This window comes from Equus quagga, chromosome 1 (assembly GCF_021613505.1).
Source record: "Equus quagga isolate Etosha38 chromosome 1, UCLA_HA_Equagga_1.0, whole genome shotgun sequence".
Classification (NCBI taxonomy): Eukaryota; Metazoa; Chordata; class Mammalia; order Perissodactyla; family Equidae; genus Equus; species Equus quagga.
Genome location: NC_060267.1, coordinates 44,843,253 through 44,868,465, shown reverse-complemented (window position 1 = coordinate 44,868,465; position 25,213 = coordinate 44,843,253). Strand labels below are relative to the sequence as shown.

The 25,213-nt window shown below is 46.5% G+C and overlaps 1 protein-coding gene across 1 annotated transcript; it reads right to left on the bottom strand.

Moving 5' to 3' along the window:
- HEBP1 (heme binding protein 1) lies at nucleotides 1–24,764 on the bottom strand. The gene is made up of 4 exons (XM_046640965.1): nucleotides 24,573–24,764; nucleotides 15,515–15,653; nucleotides 14,009–14,189; nucleotides 1–596 (listed from the first exon to the last, which is right to left on the bottom strand). The coding sequence occupies exons 1-4, from the start codon at nucleotides 24,648–24,650 to the stop codon at nucleotides 425–427; spliced, it is 570 nt and encodes a 189-aa protein (XP_046496921.1). The 5' UTR covers nucleotides 24,651–24,764; the 3' UTR covers nucleotides 1–424.
- Nucleotides 24,765–25,213: the final 449 nt, after the last annotated feature.

Genomic DNA, 25,213 nt, shown 5'->3' with positions numbered 1-25,213 from the left:
TCAGCTGTTTAACTCGAAGATCTTTATTTTCGTTTTCTTTTTAGACAAAGTTCTTATGAGAATCACAGAGGAAAGATCACACACAAATCACATTTTCCCCTCAATAGCAAAAATACAGATTCAATAAATTTTAAAAAATCAGTTATTAGTGACCAGATAGCTGGGAAAATGCTCCCGGGGTGTTTCTGGTCTACTATAGAATTTTCTAAAGCAATCAGAGAAATGCTGCCTATCTTGGCTGAATTATTTCCCACCATGAGAAGAAGAGCTTGAGGACACGGAGCAAGCTGATTTCAGAACATTGGCAGTAAGTGGCTTTGAAGGAAAGCTGGTTGGGCGGGTGCACAGTGGAGCAGCGCCCCCTGCTGCCCCCGAGGCAGTGGACACGGAAGCACATCCAGGAAGTGCCGGCTCATTGAGCCACTCATGTCTTCACCAGCCAGACCTCATTGCGACGTCCGTAGGGCTTCATGGGAGGGTCATACCCAGTGCAGAAGTAGATGTCACTCCGGTAAGTGGCTGTGCCCTCCAGGGCCGTGCGCAGCTGGGCAGCGTGGGCTATGTAGTCGGCTTCCTTGGCGTAACCACCGAACTGCCTGAGGATACAAGAGCAAGGGGATGGTTAGGAAAGGACACGGTCTCTGAGAGAGGGGGAAGTCCCTCCCTCCTCTTATTATGACAAGCATGCTATAGTGGCAAGACTGCGGATCGGCCACTTCCTAGATGGGCACATTTGACCTCTCTCACTCTCAGATCTTCATTTGTAAAATTGGGATATGTTCTTTTTTCCCTTCATGGTTGTTGTGAGCATTAAATACAATAATGGATGTGAAAAACGCTAACGCAGAGCCTGAAACAGTAGTCCCGTCCTAAATGTGAGCTTCCCTCTCTGAAATTTCCCAAAGAGATGCCTTCGCCTTTTTCTCTCGCTCCCTCTGCTGGCTGGCCGGGCCGTCCTCTTCTCTGCCTCTCTGTCTCCAGCTGGGGAAGGAGGAGGAAAAGGGGAGTCGGGGTGGAGCTGCAGCTACTGTTCCTCCCACAGCAGAGCAGTTCTAAGGAGTGAGCCCGTCAGAGCACTGACAAGTAGCAGCTTTGTTAAAAAGCAGAGCCACCAAAGGCAGGGACCCGAGGAAGTCTTGGGAGGGCCCTTGGGCAAGCTTTACGCATGCCGCAAATAAAGAAATCACTTCTAATAAATCTTTTCTTCTGCTTAAATCATGAAAGCCTTCTTTTTCTAGTAAGTAAAGAGGCTTTTCCTAAATCAGGCTTTTCTCTTGGTGACAGAGGTGGGGACAGAGAAGCAATACAGCTTGTCTTTTCAAGATTAGTATTTGCTCCTTACGTCATCTGCCTATGCTCCAAAATTCATCCTGTGGCTTACCCTAAATACACCACTCCAAACGTGGGGGTGTATTCAAATCTTTATTAGAGTCAAATACATCCCCATTTCTAATGAGCGCTATGACTCAAAAGTCTGAATCTGCACCAGGCCACGATTAGGCCAAATCCAGGATCTTTGGTGGGTCCTCTTGACTCACGCTTTGCTCCTTTAAAGTGGTGAGTCATGCTCAGCAAGCGTTCAGCACATTGATTACAGGGTTACTGATGTGAAAACGCCCATCTCTCAGGCATTGATTACTCTACTGTCTAGAAAATAGCTACAGAACACGACAGAGCTGAGACCAATTTGGAATAGAGGCGGCTTGGTGCTTCAAGTTTATCAAAGAAAGACTATAAAGCAGATGAAGAAAGTTGAGCTCTAGCTTCACTGAGGCTCAAATGAGAGGAAACTGGATAAGGAGACAGAGAATGAACATTAAGGAAGAATTGTGCTGGCAATAAAAGCCTGCACGACACTGGAATTATTTTCGAAGAGTGGCTATAGACTGAGAACCCCGCCTGAAACAAATTCAACGCTGGACGTGGGAGCAGGTGCCGAGGGCTTTCTGCAGCCCCTTCTCGTGCTGTGACACTACATTATTCTCTGTGAAAATGCATAAGGCTGGCTCTTTAAGCTACCGGATTTGGGAGACTTCCAAAGGAGTGGTCCTCACATCTTCATTCATCAGTTGGAGGCAAAATGTTATGTGCTCAGATCCTACCTCTGCCACTTTTGAGCTCATGGTCTTGGGAAAATGCTTTAATTTCTCTAGCTTCAGGTCCTTCATCTGTTAAACTGGGAGGAGAAGATCCATCTCAGAAGGCTGTTGTGCAGATTGAAGAGGAAAAGACTGTGCAAACTGCGCAGCTCAGTGTCTGTCACGCAGTGAGCTCACAACAAACAGGAGCGTTTATTGTTACTGTGCAATTTGCTCAGAACAGCCACTCAATTCCCCGACTCCGGAGGTGAGGGACGTGGTGGTAATCTAAGGGATTACCATGAGCCCAGGAAGAGAGCCCAACAATAAAGAACTGGCTCAATGAGCAAGCTCATCTTCTCAGTTCTACTCTCAAAACCTGATTTAACCTTGTAACCCCACACCCCAGCCCTCTGCTTCTTCCTTTGTCCTACTTTTTCTTTCTTTCTTTTCTTTTCTTTCTTTCTTTCTCTCTTTCTCTTTCTCTCTCTTTCTTTCTATTCTTATCAGTACTCAGCACCTTCTAACATACTATATATTTATTGATTGTGCTCACTATGTATGGTCTGAGTCCCCTGGTAGAATACAGGCTCCATGAGGACAGGTATCTTTGTCACTTTTTGTCCACTGTGTATCCTGAGCACCGAACACAGTGCCTGACACTCATTAGACCCTTGGCTGAGTGAACAATTCTGGGATAAACGATTAAATTTACTGTCTTCAGGGTGGTAGGCCTGCCTCCATAGTCACTCATTCATACAACGAGATCTGAGACACATACCAAGTGGACAGTGGTGGGAATTCAAACAGGGAAAGGGAGTTGACTGGCGCCACATTGGGAAGGGCCTTGAATGCCATACTAAGGACTCTGAACCTGATCCTAGATGTGAAGGTGGACTTACAAAGGGGTTTTAAGGTAAGGGATCAACATGATCACATTGCATTTTGGAGAGAGTCCTCTGGTGGCAGTGGAGGGACGGGGGAAATGGAGTCACTGGAGCCCAGGAACAGCCAAGTGTGAGATGACAAAGGCCTGAATAAAGGCAAATTTGAAAGGGGACTGGATGTGGAGGGGAAGTCGGGGTGGGGGCGGCGTCAATGGTTCTCCAAGGCTTCCAGTTAAGTCTCTGGAGGGAAACCGATGCCACTAACAGAATAGGGATCCCAGGCTGAAGAGTTCCTTTGGCAAGGAGGGGTGTGGGGGGTTAATAATTTGGTTTCTGGGTACAGTGATAGGAAGGTGCTTCTGCGAAGGTGCAACAATTATTGTGTACCTACGTGTGTGTTGGGCACTGTGACAAGCTCCTTAGACTTGGGAAAGAACTGGACTCAGAGATCTTGATTTGGGAAAGAGATGGGTCTAGTGACAGATATGTGGGAGCCACCAGTGAGTCGGTACTGGCTATAATCATGGCAGGAGGGAGACGAGGCCTAGACGGCGAGTACACCGAGGGTCAGTAGGTTGCTCTTGGGAATCCTAGTCCCCAAGTGGTGGCAGACGGAGAGGACTTGGCAGGGGCCACGGAGAAGGAGTTGTCTGAAAAGTACAAGGAGACCCGGCAGAGAGTGACAGGGAGAATGTCATCATTCGGGGATTCTTGAATTCATTACCGGAAAGAAAAACCCAACTTTGTATATTATTCCCAGGCTGACCGAGATACTGGAAATGAGGACACAGATTTCCCTATTGCTTCAGCATGGAAACATTCTACTAGAAAACAAGCAAAGCCGGGTGTGCTATGCAACAGACATGTGTGTTCTCCTCACTACAGATGGAACCAGCTCAGCCTCACCCCGAGCCGAGAACTGCAGAAATAAGCCAGGAAACCAAAGGCTCCCGGGCACACAGCCCTGACACATGAAGGAAGCCCAGACCTGGCACCTCATCTTGTGTTCATGGACCGGCCGCCTCATTCCCCCTGCTGATCCTCCAAGCCGTGCAAGGAGCATAACCACACAGTGCCCACAGCCCTCCAGATGCGCCAGTTAAGGAATGCTATAAAGTGCTTTGAGCGCTTCAAAGGAAATAAACATGAAATCTATACATTATTTTTGTAAGCCTGTCAACAAGTCTCTAAGTGTCCATCTTCAAAGGAGCCCTCCTGCAGGGCACTGTATTTCATCTCACCCAACGTCAGAGCTCAGTATTCCGAACAAAGAATTGGGTGACCGTAGGAATCATGGAAGGACGCACACGCCCAGGACTCCAGAAACACAAAAGGAACTGATTAAAAGGGTCTGGATGAGTTAGGGGAGGTGGGAGGAGATACCGTAGGCGTCACTGAGGTGGGCGAGCAGATGGAGGCTTTGGTCCAAGGAGGCAAAAAATCATAATGAGTTATTTTCAGGGAGTAGCTGGTGCAGGCACCCAGCGAGCCAGAAAGAGAAATGGAATGACTCTGAGCCTGACCAGCCAGCTGGGCCTAAAACTTTAACAATCAACAAGTCAACCCAAATTTGGGGAGGATCTGCATGAATCTCTGTGCTAGGCCAAGGAAGTCTAAGACTAGGAGCTGATAATTTCATGTCAACAGGAAAGAAGCTTAACGCCATAAGGTATTTCATTCAGTCAGTCGAAACCACGCTTACTGAGGGGAGCATCACTGAGCACAAAACACCAGCTGGGCACCACAGAGCTGCAGAGAGGATAAAGATGGCTTTCTCCCCTCTCGAGGTCTAACGGTAGTGGTCAGGATGGAAACACATAAAGATTGTACAGGGCCAAGGAAGCACTAGAATGGAAGCAGAAGGTGCGAACGGAACACGCTGGGGATGGGGAATAGAGAATGAGTGGTTCTGGCTTAGAACGGAAAGGGAAGGCGTAACGGAGGATGTGATATTAAGCAATTATTTATTGAGCGTATCTTCTGGCAACGAGCAACACAACAAAAATTCCTGTCCTTACAGTTTCCAGTGAGCAGAGACTGGGGAGGGGGTCTGAGAGGAGCTGGGTGGATGCGAGTGAAGGTGCGGAAGTGGATGTTCATGTGTGTGTGAGTGTGCGTGAGGGGGGCGCTGGGAGGTGCGGGTGGGACGCCCTGAGATCAGGCGGACACTCGGAATGGGGCTACTTTGTGAAGGGCCATGTTGTAAATGCCACGACAAGGCATTTTTACTTGGTTCCACTGCCTGGTTAAACATTTGAGGACCCCTTCTCATTTACGACTGGCTTGGGCATTGGTCCCGACCCCAGTGTGAGCCCGAGGCCTACAACCAGAGCTGAGCAGAAGCAGTGCGATCGACTGGTCTTGTGCTTTAGGGCTGGCGGTGATCAAAGGACGACTTAGAAGGGGCAGAGGTGGAAGAACCAGAAACAAGCAGGAGCCCACAGGAATAGTTCAGGCAGGAAGTGATGAGGACTGTGGCAGTGCGGATGGAAGGGAAGGCACAGCGAGGAGGTGACTAGGGCTTGGCCAATAACTGATGTGGAAGGTGAAGGAGTCAGGATGACATTGGAACAGGATGGGTAGGAGGATAGAAGGGACCTGTAGGAAGACAGAACACAGGGGATCAGATTTGGGGCAGAAATCTGAGTTCTACTTCGGACCCACTGATTTGGGAGGCACCTGAGGAGGTTTGTGGGGAGCTGGAAATCTAAGGCTGGAGCCTGAGAGAGAAGGCAGCATCAGCCATGTTGAAGTGGGCTCACCCCCCAGAAGCGGTGACTGAAGCCCCTTCAAGTACCAGTTTGTAAAAGACTGGTTGTTGGGGGAAAGGAATGGTGATGAACTAGGTTTTAGAAACAGAATCTTATCACTGGCAGGGCAGGGCTCTCAGAGGTGAAGTGGCTTAAACATCAGAGGTGCTCCATAAACATCTGTCAAATGGAACCGAACTTCCCACTTAGTACAAACGTTACATTGTATAATCGTCACATGTCTGTCCAGATGGTGCTTGAATTCCTCCAGGGCAAGGACTTCAGTACCTCATCATCTGTCCCTTCTACTGTAGATACTTTCTGCCAGAACATTTTTATTTTTGAGTAGAAATACGCTTCCCTGTAATTTCAATCCACAGATATCACTTCTTATATCTGGAACGACACAACCCTGAAATATCAGGAATAAGTGAATTCTGAATAGTGAGTTTTTGAGTGAATGAGTGAATGTGTAAATGGCCTCACCTTAGTCTCCACATAGAGTCTGATGAATGAAAAGACATTCAAGGGAGTTGGACAGAGGTCAGGTTGGAGAATGACCAATGAAAGGGTGACAGTTGAAGCTATGGGAGGGGACCAAGGTCTTTAGGGAGAAAAGCAAAAAAAACAGAAGTGCAGGGAAGGCATGGCCAAGACTTTCATTCGTTTATTGAGTCAGCAACTTTCTTCTTTCTTTTTGTGAGGATGATTGTTGCCAATCTTCCTCTTTTTGCTTGAGGAAGATTGCCGCTGAGCTAACATCCACGCCAATCTTCCTCCATTTTATGTGGGATGCCGCCACAATGTGGCTTGATGAGCAGTGCCAGGTCCATGACCGGGATCTGAACCTGCAAACCTCAGGCCGCCGAAGCAGAGCACGTGAACTTGACCACTACGCCACCAGGCTGGCCCCTATTCACTAACTTTTAATTGAGCACATATTAGAGAAGAGCCAGAGGCCCTGCCGTGAAGAACACTCCAGTGAGGGAGAAGACAATAAATGAATGAAAAGAGAGGTACATAAGGCAGGTGATGATAAGAGATGTGAAGGAAAACAAAGCAGGGCAAAGGAGGAGAGACGGAGGGATGCTGTTTTCCATAGAATGGTCAGGTGAGGCCCCTTGGAATTGAAGCGAGAAAGCCTGGGTGTTGAGCAGGCCAAACCTCCTGGGGTTACAGATGGGTGTTGGAATTATGTAGGAACTGGGCCAACGCTGGTCTGTAGCTCTCCCTAAGCGGTAATACGGGAACACCCTAGCGGCTTAGCAGCTGGACCCTTTCTTCCAAACTTCTCTTCCTCTAGGCGGAACTTCCCAAGCTGCTAGCGGCCTCAGTCAGGGCCTGGTCATTTAGAGAGAGAAACAAAATCAGCAACCCTAGGTGCCTCACAGCTCACAAAGTTCTGTCATACGCATAACTTCACTGACCCCTGACAACAACGCATCATAAGTGCTATTTTTGTTTTTTTTTGAGGAAGATTAGCCCTGAGCTAACATCTGCTGCCAATCCTCTTCTTTTTGCTGAGGAAGACTGGCCCCGAGCTAACATCCGTGCCCATCTTCCTCTACTTTATATGTGGGACACCTGCCACAGCATGGCTTGCCAAGCAGTGCCATGTCCACACCCGGGATCTGAAGTGGCGAACTCTGGGCCGCTGAAGCAGGACGTGCGAACTTAACCACTGTGCCACCGGACCGGCCCCATAAGCATTATTTTATAGATGAGAAAACTGAAGCTCACAAAGCCCAAAGTTATAAAACTCATCATCCTTAGAGTTGAGGTTTGAAGTCAAGGGTATCTGCAGTAGCTTGATTTTTTTTTGCTGTTAATTCTAGTAAAATTTTATCTAATTCTCCAAGGGAGGTGAAGTCAAGAAGAGAAGAGTCGGCTAACATTTACCGAGTGTCTAGCTAATGTCTAGCATAGTACAGGCATTTACAGATGGCATATTTCATCCTCACAACAATCCTTTGAGTTAGGTACTCTCACCCCCATCTTACAGATGAGGAAACTGAGGCATGGAGAGGCTCCGTAACATGCCACAGGTCCTGGGGCCATTAGGTGGTAGAGCTGGGATGGGAGCACAGGTCACCCTGACAATGAACTCCTCGTTGCCAACTCTTTTCTTTATACTCAGACATTTCATTAAAACCATGAAAGTTCCATTAAAACCTTCCAGCCTCTCCCACTGCTGGTCTCTGCTGAAGCCAGTGTTGACCTGCGCTGAGGAGGCCCAGCTCTGACCTATGGGCTTTATGGAACACAGAGGGAGGACAGTGGTCTGCGATGTGGCCACTCATTTAAGTGCGAGCAAAATTCTATTTCCTCGTGTGAATACTAAAACGATTCTGACAGTGTTATTTTTCATAGCCTTCTATTCATTTAAAAAGTACTTATATACTGCTAATAAATGTATAATCCTTTTGTGGACATCCCTTCAGAAGGTCATAAAAAAGGAAGTCTGAATTAAGGACCCAAGGCTTTCCTTTTAGAATTAATTTTGTATCTAAGGCACTCACTGTGTATCTGAAATAGTACTTTTGCCTTCTACCACCTCATTAACTCGGCCTTCCACAGTAAGGTACTTTTAAATGACATCTGACTGTGCAGTGACACCAAGTGGGTAGTTGAGGAATGACCACATGCTAACTTAGGACCATACGTTAGGTTAAAAAAAAATTCACTGAGCCAGGCTAGCTACCATATTTGTCACTTTCATCTGTTTAGGTTTCAGAGAATTAAAAGGAAACTTCCACAGACCTAGCTTTCATAGTACTGTTTAAAGAAATACCCTTTCTCACCATAAGGAACCAGGGTTCCTTGGAGAAAAGGTTAATTCCAGCTCTAGAGCAAGAAATGGCAAGATGTGCTTGAAACATCTTGTCACACCAGAAAGCAAGGAAGCCGCAGACCACCAGGGTCATGTCAAAAGACTAAGAAACCAACTTGAGGAGTCTCCCACTAGCCAAAGATGGGACAATTTGAGCATCAATACGAATAATAACTGCAAAGAACTGAAACACATCAATTCTGTTTAAATTCCTATGTTTATATTGATACTCAAAAAACAGAGATCAACACTACCTCCCCTTTGGACGATGTTAAGCAATGAAACCATTATTCTGAAAACTGATAAATAAAGAGAAGGTATCTTGCCTTTTCTCTCTGACTCTATCTCAGGGAAGCCAAATAGTAGACGAGGGGAAGTTTCTCTTTATGGAAGTATTCTAGCTAATAAACGAAGAAGGAAAAATAGAGAACATTATTTTACAACCTCTAATGAAACAAGGCATCTGGGTCCTGGCATCTACAGTCACCAGCATCACAAAAACAGACGCAAGCAAATGTTATGAGCCCCTACTTGAGGTACGCAACACCATCTATGAAATATCCTTGCTCAAAACTCAAACTTGAATCCGATCATCCCCCTTCTTCCAACTACTAATTTACAGGCAATACAGGGGCAGAGGCACCTGATAAAATGCACATAAAGGCAATCAGCAAAATTCAGGAAACAATAGGACAAATGACCCATAAATGGCAAGGAAAAATGAGAAGGCGCGGCGGTGAGAAAAGCTACAGGTTAATAAAGGCTTAAAAGATGCACCAACCAATTGCAATGGATGGATCTTATTTGGATTCAGATTCAAACAAACTGTAAAAACAAATTATGAGATAACAGGAGAAATTAGAACCCTGGATATTTTATGTTATTATAACATTAACAAATTGCTGTTAAAATTTTGGGAGTAATAAGATATTATGATTGCATTTTTAAAAAGTCTTCAGTAGTCACACTGAAATATCTATGAATGAAATAACACGTCTTGAATTCGTCTAAAGATAACCCAGGGTAGGGTACACATGACACAAAGTTGGCCTTGAGTTAATCATCTTTGAAGGTGCGTGATGCACACAAAGGGCTTCAATATCTTACATTCTCTCTATGTTTTCCTAAGTTTGAAATTTCCATACTAAAAAGTTAAAGACAAAAGAAAGAAATTGTACCAACTCCTGGGTCTGGTAAAACAAATGGTCAGAAGCTAATCTCATCTGCTTGAAGCCTTATGTGACTTGATTTATCATGTCAACCTCACTCCTTACGAAGTAAGAAGGGGCAGAGGGAAAGAGTAATTTCTGAACCCTACTACAAGTCATAAACATTAAGTAATTTGTAAACAGTATCTTAGTAAATACTGAAAGATACTCTTTATCAATAATCCCTATGATGCAGGTGTTATTACCAGCATTTAACAGATGGGGAAACTAAGTCTTGAAGAGGCTGAGTAACTTCCCAAGCATCATCCTGGGATGCAAACCAAAATAGACTGGTTCCTTATATTATGCCAGGCTGCCTCCCAAGACACAGGAAAGAGGATGGAAAAGATGGAGCAGGAACTAGGGTGAGACAGCAGAGACACAGGTGCAAGATCTGAGGAGGCGCTCACTCGGTGCCCATCCTGCGCTTGGACAACTGTGAGACTGAGTGCCTCCCTAAATTTTGCACCATAGGTGCCTTGCTTCCCCACCCTAGTCCCTGCCCTGGGAAAAGATACTCTTTACTTTGCTTTCTCTGCAGCCTCTGCAGTGAAGGCTGGAAAATCTGAATAAGGACCGGAATCCTTATTCAGGCTAGCTGCCTGGCTGCAGTACACTCTCTGTCCTCTGGGGTGCCCTATGTCACCTGGCCCAGGACTGCCCGGCCCAGGGCAGCCAGGGTCACATTCTCAGCATTAGTGTTAGCTCCAGAGGAAGCTGCACCCTCAGGTGCAGAGATGGAGCAGGGCAGCCACATGACTAAGTCTGGAAGCCTCTGGAAGTGGACAGAAGCTGTCTGTGCAATATTTGTATATTTCTTTTTCATGAGGTTGTTCTAGAACAGAACTGACCCCCCACCATGGTTACTACCAGTGAAGCTCCTGGTCTCTGTCTGCACATGGTTCAGTGCCCGTCACCTGGTAGGATTTTAACAAATGGGGAGTCACTGATGATCTAGAAGAGACCTGGCTTCTGAGGGGAGGTTGGGGCCCAAAGAATAAAAACGTGCAACCCTCTGCACCTGTTATTCTCTGCAGTCAAGCGAACAGGACCCCAAAGGAGGCCTTGGAAACAGGACTAGAATGATAATAGGATGCGCGTGGGCTCTGCTCTAAGGACCACAGACCATGAATAACTAAGGGGGTGGCCATCCAGCTCCAGCAAACACTCCCTGCCCTTCTGGCATTCAAGGGGAAAGTGGGGTAAGAAGGAGGTAACCCTGGGCCTTTATGCTCCCCATGTATTCATGGCCCCAAACTACAGCCTGATTTAGACATTCTCTGAGGCTCCCAGAACCCTGTGGCGGCTAATACAGGTGCTCAGCTCAAGCTGAGGTTAAACTCTCTGTGTCCAGGTCAATCTGGCCACTGGCAAAGGCATTTACTCAGATACAATGCAAATATCTGTGTGCTGTAGGCTGAAGACGTCAAAGTGAGAAATTGTCAGCTCTCAGTATTTCTTACTTCATCAACAATACAAATTTAGAAAGAGAAATTAAGGAAACAATCCTATTTAAAATTGCATCAAAAAGAATAAAATATCTAGGAATAAATTTAACCAAGGAAGTTAAAGACTTGTACTGGAAACCATAAGACGATGATGAAAGACATTGGAGAAGACACAAATAAATGGGAGGATATTCCACACTCATGGATGGGAAGAATCAATATTGTGAAAATGTCCATACTACCCAAGCAATCTACAGATTCGATGCAATCCTTACCAAAATTTCAGTGAAGTTGTTCACAGAAACAGAAAACAACCCTAAAATTTGTGTGGAACCAAATAGCCCAAATAGCCAAAGCAGTCTTGAGAAGAAGAACAAAGCTGGAGGCATCATGCTTCCTGATTTCAAACTGTATTACAAAGCCATCGTAATCAAAACAGTATGGTATGGGCATAAAACAGACACACAGATCAGTGGAACAGAGTAGAGAGTCCAGAGATAAACCCAAACATATAGGGTCAATTAATTCACGACAAAGGAGCCAAGAATACACAATGGGGAAAGGACAGTCTCTTCAATAATGGTATTGGGAAAACTGGACAGCCACATGTGAAAGATTGAAATTGGACCACTATCTTACACCATGTACAAAAATCAACTCAAACTGGATTAAAGATTTGAACATAAGTGAAACCACAAAATCCCTAGAAGAAAACATAGGGCATAAGCTCCTTGACACAGGTCTTGGCAATGATTTTTTGGATTTGACACCAAAAACAAAGGCAACAGAAGCAAAAATAGGGGGCAGGCCCGGCGGCACAGTGGTTAAGTTCTCAGGTTCCGCTTTGGCAGCCTAGGGTTCACGGGTTCAGATCCTTAGTGTGGACCTATGCACTGCTTGTCAAGCCATGCTGTGGCACGAGTCCCACATATAAAGTAGAGGAAGATGTGCACAGATGTTAGCTCAGGGCCAGTCTTCCTCAGCAAAAAGAGGAGGACTGGTAGCAGATGTTAGCTCAGGGCTAATCTTCCTCAAAAAAAAAAAAGCAAAAATAAACAAGTGGGACTATGCCAAAGTAAAAAGCTTTGCACAGGAAAGGAAACTATCAACAAAATGGAAAGGAAACGTACTGAATGGGAGAAAATATTTGCAAATCATATATCTGAGAAGAGGTTAATACCCAAAAATATACAAAGAACTCACACAACTCAACAGCAAAAAAGCCAAACAATCCAATGAAAAAATGGGCAGAGGGCCAACCCGGCAGCATAGTGGTTAAGTTTATGAGCTCTGCTTCAGCAGCCTGGGGTTCATGGGTTTAGATACCAGGCGTGGACCTACACACTGCTCATCAAGCCATGCTATGGTGGCATCCCACCTACAAAATAGAGGAAGACTGGCACAGATGTTAGCTCAGGGCCAATCTTCCTCACCAAAAAAACACAAAAAACAAAAAACTGGGCAGAGGATCTGAATACACATTTTTCCAAAGAGCATGTACAACTGGCCAACAGGTACATGAAAAGTGCTCAACATCGCTAATCATCAGGGAAATGCAAATCAAAACCACAATGAGATATCATGTCATACCTGTTACAAAGGTTATTATCAAAAAGACAAGAAATAACGAGTGTTGGTAAGGATGTGGGGAAAAGGGAACTCTTGTGCACTGTTGGTGGGAATGTAAATTGGTGCAGCCATTGTGGAAAACAATATGGAAAGTCCTCAAAAAATTGAAACTAGACGGGCCGGCTCTGTGGCTGAGTGGTTAAGTTCACACGCTCCACTGCGGTGGCCCAGGGTTCGGATCCTGGGTGTGCACATTGCACCGCTCATCAGGCCACATTGAGGTGGCATCCCACATCCCACAACTAGAAGGACATGCAACTAAGATATACAACTGTGTACGGGGGGGTTTGGGGAGATAAAGCAGAAAAAAAAAAAAAAGATTGGCAACAGTTGTTAGCCCAGGTGCCAATCTTTGAAAAAAAAAAAAATTGAAACTAGAACTATTATATGATCCAGCAATTCCACTTCTGGGAATATGTCCAAAGAAAAGAAATCACTATCTTGAAGAGATTTCTGCACCCCATGTTCATGGCAACATTATTTACCATAGCCAAGATGTGGAAACAGCCTAAGTGTCTATTGACAGGTGAATGATAAAGAAGACGTGGTATATATATACACAATGGAATATTACTCGGCCATAAAAAAGAAGGAAAATTTGCTACTTGCAACAACATGGATGGACCTTGAGGGCATTATGCTAAGTGAAATAAGTCAGAGAAAGATAAATACCATATTTTCCCACTTATATGTGGAATTAAAAAAAAACTGAACTCATAGATACAGAGAACAGACTGGTGGTTGCCAGAGGCAGCAGGGTGGGAGGAGTGGGAGGGGGGAGAAATGGGTGGAGGTGGTCAAAAGGTACAAAATTCCAGCTACAAGATAAATTAGTTCTGGGGATGTAACGTACAGCAAGGTGATTATAGTTAACAGTACTGTAGCGTAGATTTGAAAGTTACTAAAAGAATAGATCTTAAACGTTCTCATCTCAAATAAAAAAAAATTTGTAATATGTCAGGTGATGGATGTTAACTAAACTTATTGTGGTCATCATTTCATAATATACACATACATCAAAACATTATGTTTTACACCTTAAATACAATGTTATATGTCAATTATATCTCGATAAAACTGGAAGAATATCAATATAATGCAAATGCTCCCTGCAGGTATCAAGGAGCAGTGTGGAAATCAAGTGCTACCCCCGGATGCTTGAAGAATTGTCTCCTTACGTGGAATAGACAGTGATGCCTTCTCTCTCTTCGATTTTCACGCTGTCATCACTGGGAACTGGCGGGTTGCTCTGAAACTGGTTTGGAATCCGGAACCAGACTTTCAATTTCTTCTGTAGAGAACCATCTTCACCGGGGAACACGGCAAAGGAAATGGGAACTGTCATCCCCATCCCAATTCCTGAAAACATAAGAACCCACAGAGCGAGATGGGTATTAGAGACAGGATTTTAAGAAAATAATCTGAAACATGGAAAAGGCTATAGGTAATAGGATATTCACTGCAGCAGAATTTATAATTGTGAAAAACTGGGTGCCATTTAATGTCCAAAATAGGAATATGTCCAAGTAAATTACAGGAATATGATGCAATATAATGCAACTATTAATAATTATGCTAAGAAGACCATTTACCAACAGTGGGAAATAATTATGAAATAAGTAACAGAAGCAGGATATATAATTGCACAAACACTATGACTACATTTAAAAAGTCTATTAAAAAGTCCTAAAGAAATACATTCAAAACACAACAATGACTGTAACAAAAAAGATGGATTGGGGTGCTGTTTTGTTATTTTCAAGATTTTCTTTAATCAGTTTTATAATTTTTATACATATTTTCTTCTTAAAAAATGTTACGACAGTGTTAAGGAGGAAAAGATTTCTTCTTGACCTCCTACTGGTTGACTTATTATCCAAAGTCTGATTATTCTGGTCCTAGTAAATGTTACTAAGGTTAATACCAGTTGCTAACTTTCTAAATTATCAGCTTGAGAAATATCCTAAAAATTAAGCATGACATCTCTTTTTCACCTTACTTTCTGACCCATTTTGGGTTTGCAGTGATTCCAAAGTACAGGCCAAATTAGAGAGCTTATGAGTTAAATTCATATTTAAATATGGTTTACACGCTAACCGGTATGCTGAAACTTCAGGCCTATTATTTTAAAAATAGGGAGGAACCCATCACAGACTGCCACATCTTTAAGAGTGGGACCGCCTAAGAATTCTCAGACCCCTTGTTTGCCAGAACAGAGCGGGGACCTGCCACGCTCGGTGCTCACTGAGCCTCAGTACACTATAGACTCTGAGCTACCAGGGGGCTCTTGAGATTGCCAAACTGGGTGTGGAGGTCTCAAGTCAGAGGCTGGCCTCACCCTGCGGCTTGGCAGGCTGTGGGCACACTTCACCCAGTCAACCCATCCAAAGACACCATAAGCGCTGTAGAGTTAAAAAACCCAGAGCATATGTCTCCACAACTGAGCGAGAAGCATGAACTCAGTGACACGGAGCAGGGATACCATGAAGTGAGGGGCAGGCTGGGATGGCGCCAGCGCAGTCTCCCCAGAGCTTCCTTGCTCACGCAGCACAGCAAGTTCATGAGCCACTGAACCAGGTAGGGACAGGTGTCCTGTGACCCCTCCCCTGTGTTTTCTTCTGATGAAGTGAGAGCACACAAGCCTCGCCTCTGAGACCAGAGCCACATCCTTCAGGGGGACTCACCCTTGTCATTGGTGCCTCCCACATACTTCACGACTTTTGGCATTGCTTCTCGTAGAGCCTCATCCACAGGCTTATCTGTCACTTCCACTGTGGCAAATTTCCCGCCTTCACAGGCCCTTTCCTCGTAGGAGACTTCTTCCTAGAGACAGGGATACAGAGCGCTTCAGAGATATAAAGCAGCAACACACGACGACTCTAGAAGCAGTAATAGTCCAGTTACAAGAGAGACACACTGCTAAGGAATTTTCCATAATGAGCCTGGGTATGCAGACAGCGTGGAAGAGACAGGTTTCAGCAGAAAGGGCTATGAGAAATAGATTCTGGCGGGCCGGCCCGGTCGCCTAGTGGTTAAGTTCCCACGCTCCGCTTTGGCAGCCCAGGGTTCACCAGTTCAGAGCCTGGGTGCAGACCTACATACTGCCCATCAAGCCATGCTGACGTGGCCTCCGACATAGAAGAACCAGAAGGACCTACAACAAGGATATATAACTATGTATGGGGGTTTGGGGAGGAAAAAAAAAAGAGGAAGATTGGTAACAGATGTTAGCTCCGGGCCAATCTTCCTCTATTATTTTATTTATTAAAAATAAATTTAAAAAATGCCCAGTCTTAAAAAAAAAAAAGAAAAGATAGATTCTGGGATATTTTTTACAGCTATAGAGACACCAGAAAAAACTTCATATAATCAATATTCTCAGAGAGACAGGAGGAGATATTGCGTCCCAAACCACTCAGAACATCTGCAGAATGCTATAAAAATAGAATGGTCAGAGATCAAAGAGCTCTTGGAAATTAAAAATATTATAGAAATGAAAAATTTGGTAGAAAGGTTGGAAGGTAAAGTTGAAGGAAATCTTCCAGAAAGTCAAGTAAAAAGGCAAAGAAGTAGAAAACGGAAAAGAAAATCAGAGGATCAAGCCAGGAGAGCCAAGATCTGAATAACAGGAGATCCAGAAAAAGAGAAGAAGAAAAAATTGGAAAGAAGCAAACAAAGAAATAGAACAACAATCCCACAAAACTTTAAGGCTCCAAGGTTAGCCTCATTCCAGGAGCAGGGCTGCAGGTCAAGAAGGATCAGAGTGGTTCTGTTCACACTGTACTCCCAGATGCAATTCTTCTCAACTCACATCACTAAACCACACCCCTGACTCCCTGAAAGCCCGGTGGTCTAGTGGTTAAGATTTGGTGCTCTCACCGCCGCAGCCGGGGTTCACCTCCCAGTCAGGAAACCACACCACCCGTCTGTCGCTTGTCCTACTGTGGCGGCTGCATGTTGCTGTGATGCTGAAAGCTCTGCCACTGGTATTTCAAATACCAGCAGGGTCACCCATGGTGGACAGGGTTCAGTGGAGCTTCCAGACTAGACAGACTAGGAAGAAGGACCTGGCCACCCACTTCCGGAAAAACTGGCACTGAAAACCCCATGAATAACAGTGGAGCATTGTCTGACACAGCACAGGAAGGTGAGAGGGTGGTACAAAAAGACCGGGTGAGGTGCTGCTCTGCAGGGTTGCTAGGAGTCAGAATCTAGTCTACTTGACAGCACTGACGACCAACAAAACTCCCCTGGATGCCCAGCTCCACTGTCACTTCCCACACATCCTTCCTCCCTGGCAGTGGTCCTCTGCCACCATGACGCTCTGCACTGAGTCTCTGTCCTAAGGCCAGAACCCTTTCCCACAGCAGCTCTCCTTCACACCCTCCTCCTGGTTGCCATTTGATGCCTCACATGACATGATTTTGTATTCCTGAACATTTTGCACGGCAGCATTTTCCAAACTCTGAAAATTGCAATCCATAACAAGAAATACATTTTTACAACATGTCCTATCATGAACATACACACGATCGAAACAAAGTTTCACAAAAGAACACTTTACCTTTCTGGATGTGGCATATTTTGATACTTGCTTTCTTTCTATCCTGTTTACTTCTATTCTCCTCCAGTGATTTTTTTTTTTTTTTTTTGCTGAAGAAGATTCACCCTGAACTAACATCCACTGCCAATCTTCCTTTTTGTATGTGAGCTGCTGCCACAGCATGGCCACTAGTAGATGAGCAGAGTAGGTCTGCACCTGGGAACTGAACCTGGGCTGCCAAAGTGGAACGTGTAGAACTTAACCACTAGGCCACAGGGGCTGGCCCTCTACTCCAGTGAATTTTATTCTATTCCACTAAAAGCAGAGAAACTTGTTCTATATTGCTTTTACTATCTGGTAATGGAATGTTAGTGCAGTTTGAAAAATCTTCTATAAAGTCTTTGTGGACAGGAATTATACCACAGAGCTTTATATGTCAGGTGCTCAACAGATATTTACTGACTGATTAAGGAGCTGCCTCTCCTACTAATAATTATGAAAAACACACATGATGGAGGACCTGGCTGCCCCCGGCTGGTCAAACAGGCTTTCCTATGACATCCTAGACTGAAGAGTCTCATCTCCCAAGGGGACATAATGAATCTCTGGAGGCGGGCAGGCCTGCGGGACTGTGAGTGGCCTGTATAGGCTAAAAAAGTACACTTAATATTATAATTTTATATTTATAATGCAAAAATACCTATTGTTTTTGTAACACCAAATTAAAGAAAGTCATGAGAAAGGAGCCAGGGAAATCTGAAAGCAGAGCCTGGGTGCCAGCTTCACAAACTTCCCTTCACATGGGGGAGGGGGAGCCGCTCCAGACTGAGAATCAAGAGTTTGCACATCGGCCTTGACCTTGGGGCGCTGTGCCTACTGATTCTGAGGACAGCAGTGAGGCCCTCCCCATGGTGAGCCTGACGCTTCCAAAGAGCCTTCAGTGGCAAACTGTGTTATGTAAACTCGGGATGTTTTCCTCTTTCTGGCCCTGTCTGTCACCATAGGGACTAGACTCCCCCTTCATTTGAGGTCCCACTGAGTCTTGCCACTTATAATCTTTCACATTCCAGAAATGCCACTCTGTGAATCACAGAATTTCAGCCTGAAAGTGGTTTAAACGTTCACCCAACGAAACGAATTTTACCAAAGAGGAAATGAAGCACCAGAGACGTCAAGTTGCCTAAGACCACACAGCTACTAAATGGTGAGACTGGGACCAGAATTCAAATCCCAACTCTAGTAGTCTCACGCTTCTCACAAGACTTTGTGCTGCCACGGGGTGGGGGGGGGGGGGGGGGGGGGAAGTGAGCAGTTTTGAAGCTCACTCTTTAGCTGTTGAGTTAGTTCTTTCTAACAGATATCTGTATGCCCATGTCAAACTCAGAACAGCAGCATCAGAAGTCATTTAACGCTCCTTCTCTTACACGTGGAGAAACCAATGACAAGCTCTCACTGGAGAAACAGCTGGCCCGCTCTTTGTTCTTTCTTTCCGTCTTTAATTCATTCAACCAACAACCATGGCGCATCTATCATGTGCTGAGCACTGTGCCAGATGCTATGATGCAGAGACGGAAGGCATGGTCTCTGACGTCCCGAGAGGCGTGGTCTCACAGAAGTAGCCAGGGAAACAGGTCACAATCTGCTGATTTGTTTAAGGGGATGAGAGTGCCAGGCAGTGTGGGAACACAGAAAAGGACTACTTAGGTGAGTTGCGGGGCACGGGTGCATGAGTTTACGTGTTTAGTTAGGTCAAGCTGACTTTGAGGTGCTTATAGATGATCTGACTGGACATTCAGTCACGGATGCATCGATTCACTGATAAACTGAAAACCTCTGTCCGGTGCTTCAGATTTGGAGATTAATATGATATGGGCAGTCTAGTTGGGTGGTAAGAAGAACTACCTAGTTATTATAAGATGTAGCAAATGCTCTGATAGTGTAGGGGAGGCAATTCCAGGTTGCGGGCACCACAGGGGTAAAGAGAAGAGTTGAAGAACAGTATGATGATGGCAAAGAGTACACATGGTTCATTACACCTGGAGAAAAGACTGTCAAGCAGGATGTGCAAGAGATGAGGCCAGAGATTCTGGCAGGGACCAGACCCCTGAAGAACTCGTAGGCTGTCATAGGGAGCTGGATTTTGTAAGCATTAGTCCTGTGATGGTGATCTGACAGCAAGTCAGTTTCATCTACCCCAAATGAGTTCAACTGACTTTTGTGATCTAAATACAAGATTCCACAAGGATGTCTGAGTCTTAAATCTGAGGAGTCCCAGAGCAGAAGAGAGTTCTGGGGAATGGTGTAGGAGATTTGTACTCTCAGCCTGTTCCCCAGGTAGAAAGTCCAGAGCAAAGAAGGAAAGGCTGCCAAGAAGAGAGTCCAGCTTGATTCAGAGAGCCAAGGGCCCCAGCATCCTCTAAGGCTTAACTCAACTCTCCCTCCTCCTCCTGAGTGGTCCTTTCTAAATATGAACTCCAAAGGCAGGCAACTCTAGAGCTGGAAGGGCCTTACATATCCATTGGTTCATCTGCCTCCTATTGCAGATGAGCAAACTGTCCACGGTGCAGTTGGACACATGGTCTGAGCTCAGCAGGAGCCTGGACCAGGGATGTAAATTGGGGAGTTACCGCAATGGGTAACTAAAGCTGTGAATGAAGCTGACACCGCCCAGGGAACATATACGGGGAATTCTGTATAAATCTAATCATGTTAATAAATCTCCTGCCTAAAAGCCTTCATTCACCAAGTCTCAACCTATCCCAGATGGTCCAGGGATCACCTAGCTTCTACCTACCTTGCCAGCCACACCCAGAGCACCTCCTCACTGGCCTGCTATTTCCCTCAATGCCTTGGTCCTGCCTCAGGGCCTCTGCACCTGCCTCTTCCGCTGCCTGGAGTATTCATTCCTTTCCCGTCTCTGCCTGATGAACTCCTACTTACCCAACAGGTCCCAACCTAAAAGTCGCTTCCTCAGAGAGAACGCTATTTGAAAACAGATTCCCCGTGATATTTCTTACAGGCCCTTGTACTTTCGCAACACAATAGTTACTGTCATTATAATTGAATAACAATATTATTAACCTCCATCTGCAAGCATAAGCCCCATGGGGTCAGGGACTGTCTGTATCATTGACCACTGTACCTCTTAGCATCTAGTAGCTACCTTGCATGTAGTAGGCATTGTATGAGTATTTGTGGGAAAGGAGGCTGCAGAGTAAAACCTGGCTTTACTCTAATGACAAGGAAGACAATAGCCCTAGCTGGGTGGGGGGATGAGAAGCTCGTCCAATTATATCTATCCTGGAGAAGAGCTGGGTCACAAGGTATTAAGGCGGTTCTACGGCAGGTACCACCTCTTTTCACAGCATCCATGTCCATAACCTCTCATTTGAACCACCGGATCACTGTGAAAATTTAGGTTTGAGAGATGGATAATATAAAACTATCCTAATTCTCCAGGGAGCTGAATTTAAATAGAATTCTCTCTATTTCTGCAGAAAATAAAGTACCTAAGTTAATACTGTTAACACATTTGATTCTTCTAATTTAATGTCTTTAGTGTGTCTCCTTGTTACGTAGACCATAATAACAGCGCTCCCTGCCCTGTGTCCTCTGCCTCCTGCTCCCAGCCAGTTACTAGATGAGGATTTGGGCGTGTGGCCACAAACACCAATTTTCAGTGGGAACCCTGATCAAGTTCAAGTTCAAGTCCCATGCAGAGATCTTGCAAGAATGCCTCTTGCTACGGGATTTGCAAGGTCCTCTAAAAGGTCTGTTTGTTTCCTTGCCACCTTACGTGGTGGGTGTACATGTTGATTTTGGAAGCCGACCTTCTCATTGTAAGAAAATATTAATAATAACAATCAACCTGAGTACTTTCTACGTGTGAGGCATTATTTTAAACATTTTTACGTGGATTCATTTCTTCAATCCCTCCAACCACCCCATGAAGAAGCTGGTGTTTTTATCTTCAACTTCCGATGAGACTGGAGCACAAGAGGTGAATAATGTGCCCAAATTACAGTGAGCAGGTGGTGGAGCCGGGATCCAAACCCAGGCGGTGGGTCCTAACCAACGTGCACAGGCTGGAAACAAATACCATAAAGATGTCAGTTATTAACATCGGTCCTGCTATGAACAGCCACAAGACCCAGCCAATCCGACACGGAGAGCTGTGTGTTCCCCTCCTCCCCAAACAATGCAGAAGGCACCTGATAAGGCTCGCCGCAGCCTGGGCCTCCCCACCAGGTGCCTGGAATCAGTTCTGAACATCTGGTGACCCTGAACCCGAGCTACATGGGCCATGCTGAGTGCCAGCCCTCTGGCCAGGAAAGTGGACAGCGGCTTCTGACTCACACTCTTTCCAGGGGACAGAGAGAACTTCAGGGAGAGGCTCTTCAAGATAAAAACACCCTGAATGTGTATATTAAAAAAAAGGTTCATAAGTATCTTTAAATATCTAATTAATTGTCACATAGGCACTGTCATTCTCATCTTACAGTTGAGGGATTTCAGGGTTCCGAGCGGTTGGGAGGTTAAGTAGCTTACCCCAAACTACCTGTGGCATAGTTACCATGCTCACCCAAGTGTTGGGTATTTTACTGAACTCCTAATTGGTTATCTCACTTAAACTTCAGAACAATCTTCTAAGACATGAATTGTTATTTTCTCTCATGATTAGCTTCAGAGAGGTTAAGTAAGTCACCCATGATGCACAGCTAGTAAGAGTGGAGCTGAGCTAAGTTCTGACATAATATTACTACATTTCTAGGGTGCATTCGTTGATAAAGCATTTTCAGGTTTTTAAAAAATTTAATATTTATAGTAACTCTGGGAGTAGATATGAAGGATATTTTTATATATTCTACAGCTGCAGAAACTGAGGTTCTTTCAGGTTAAATGATTTGTTTCAGCCTGGTAACAATATCCCATGTGGCCCCATATTCCCATCAAATGTTGAGGGAAGATGCATTTAGCCCTGGAGGCAAAGTCAGTGGCAGGTGGCACTGTATCAGTAAGGGTCTAATGGGAAACAGAAACTACCAGAGTATTTTGCACAAAGGCACACTGGTTCAAGAAAGTGATTTCATAGATAATAAAAGGGCTGAGATGCCAAACGGGACAGTGAGGCAACCTAGAGGTCAGGAAGTGCCCTCAGAGAGATGGAGGGAGGTGCATTGGTTCCTCCAGCTCAGATCCCTGGGTCACCTGGTGGGAGCTAGAACCATGGTGGCCTATGTGGCGAGAGCTGGAGCACAGAGAAGCTCTTGGTGCCAGAGACCTGACAGGGCAGAGGTGAGGGAGACACACCCTGCTGCTCCCTTCCTCCCATCCTCCTATCTCCTATCCTACTAGTGCCTCCCACCGGCAAACCTCGCTGGGAGCCAGCTACCAGTGGAGCCTGGGGAACAGGTGACAGGGGGGCCCCACTCCACCCTGAGACACAGAGAGCAGAGCATGGGCGAGGAAGGGATCTGAGGGCAACCAGGTAGCAGACCAGCCCAGACCCTCAGCCTGCATTCGCAGTTGTCGTTAAGACTCTCAGCCTGCATCCCAAATGGTCCTTAAGCGCAAAAGACTAAGTGAGCTGATTCCACCGCAGAAAGGAAAGCTCTCTGGAGCAGTCAATAACACGCAGATTCTTAAGTGTCAGGGCCAACAGGGACCCTAGAGGTCACCAGGCCGAGTGCACAGACTGGCATGCGCACAGACACGATGTGGCCACAGATGGATCCTTTGTTTGGCCTGCAGTGTTTACAAACATTTGTAGTCTGTTGCCAACAGTTCAAATTGACATTGTTGCCCCACTCAGAATCCCAGCCTCATCCCTAACATCCCTCTTCCTTCCTCCCCTTCCCAGCACTGCTCACCCTCTGACACCTGATACGTTTGACTTACTCTGTTCACTGGCCACTAAAACATAAGCTCCAGGAGCACAGGGATAGCTGTCAGTTTTGGCCACTGTTCATCCCCATTGCCTGTAAGAGTGCCTGGCACACAGTTGGCACTCAACAAATAGTTATTTGTTGAACGAGTTAATTTTAAATTGAGAGATTTCACATGAAGATTCTGGATTGTTGGTTTTCCTTAAAAATGTGGCAACCCTGGTTTACATCACTTCCTGACAACTGCCTGGAGTTGCCCTTTGTAGACGGGGACCTGAGCTCTCCCTGCCATTTGCCTCAGTCCCCACCTTGCCTTACTGTCTGAAACAGCCAGCTTCACTCATTTCCAGTCCCCGCCTGGCTGCTTGGAGGCAGCTGAACATGTCACCTTTGATCAGGGCTAAACTCCTCGGTCCCCACAGCTGAGGAAAGCGAGATACGGACAGATGAAGAGATAGATCCGGCTTGAAGAGTCCGGACTAGAGTCTAGCTGAGGGCTTTTGTGTGTGCATCACTGTACGAGGTCTGGGAACTTGGCCCCCAGACAACACAGCCCTTTAAGAGATGAGGCACTGAATTGGGAGCTAAGAATACAGCCACGAAGTGCACAAAGTACCTGCCCATGGGGAGATTATAATTAGTGACAGACTCCTTGTTTTCAGGGCACAGTCCAATTTGCCTGCATTAGCACTGCTGTAAATCTGGGGGAATGGAGCGACTGTGCCCTCCTCACTCATCCTGTATTCTAGCCACCCAACTCTCGGAGTTCCATTGGCCAACAAAGCATTTTACAGCTCTGGGCCTTTGCACCTGCTCTCCTCTTTTCCGCGTACTCCTACACATCCCTGAGGACACGCTGAAAGCACTTCTCTGCGAAGGCCCCATCCTTATCCCCTGGCAGCATGGCCTGCTCCTTCCCCTGTGCTCCCTGCCCTGCACTTTCACCTCTATGCAGCACAGATCTTGTTCCTTTATACTCAGCTCTCCACTAGTTGGGAGTTTCTTAAGGATAGTACTTTTCCAGTCTTTTCTGCAACCAAGGGTCTCTCAGCAGACACACGTTCAGAATGTTTGGAATGTTTAAGTGGAGGAATGCGCTCCCCAGGCGCTGTCCGTGCCGCCCCGAGCTGGGCTTCTCCCTTCCCATCCACCTCTCCTCTCCGTCCCTGCTGCTCCCAGCACAGCCCTGGGCCCGGCCGCACCAGCCCGCCCCCTTCCCGCCCTCCCGAGCCCAGCGCTGGGCATGGACACACGACAGCGCCCAGGCCCGGCCCGCCTGCCGCCCAGAACCCGCCGCAGCCCCGGCGGTCCTACCTTGTCCCCTTTGCTCAAGACCTGCCACGGCCACGTCTCTACGCTCCCGAACAGCGAGTTCTTGATCACGCCCAACATGATGCCGGCGCAGCGCTCCGGACACACCGGCGGACTCGGGGTGGCAGGGACGCGGGGGCCAGGGACGCGGGGTGGCAGGGACGCGGGGGCCAGGGACGCGGGCGGGCGGCTCCGGCTCCGCCCCGCGGAACAGCTCTCGGGGGCGGGGCTTGCCGCGCGGCCGCGGGACTGGCGGGAAGGGCCGCGCTCCGCCTCCGCTCCCGCCCCCGCCCCCGCCTCCGCCGGGCTGCCCTTCAGGGCTCTGCGGAAGGAGCGGGTCTGCGGGCCCACAGGTCTCCGGCCGTCCTCCGCCGGCCCCTCCTTTACTGAGTGTAACTTGCTCGCGGGGAGCCTGGAAACAGATTCTCCCCGAATAGGACTTAGGCAGCGGTGGTGAATTTCCTGCCCGCCCAGCCCCCGCTCTGTTCTGTCCGCCGCCGAGTCCGATCTCAGGACCTGGGCGCCGAATTTAGCCGCCTCCAGATTCCTCGAGTGCTTGTCTGGGCTGCACCCTAAGGCTCTGGCCCAGGGTCACAGTCTTTGTAGCCCCCCGCCGCCCGTAGAGACACCTGACTGCCGCCTCT

Coding starts and splice junctions, on each gene's coding strand:
- HEBP1 (XM_046640965.1), bottom strand. CDS start 24,650: ATGTTGGGCGTGATCAAGAACTCGCTGTTCGGGAGCGTAGAGACGTGG. Junction 15,654..24,572: donor TCTTGAGCAAAGGGGACAAG/GTAGGACCGCCG, acceptor CCCTGTCTCTAG/GAAGAAGTCTCCTACGAGGA. Junction 597..14,008: donor GGCATCACTGTCTATTCCAC/GTAAGGAGACAA, acceptor TTGTATCCTCAG/GCAGTTCGGTGGTTACGCCA.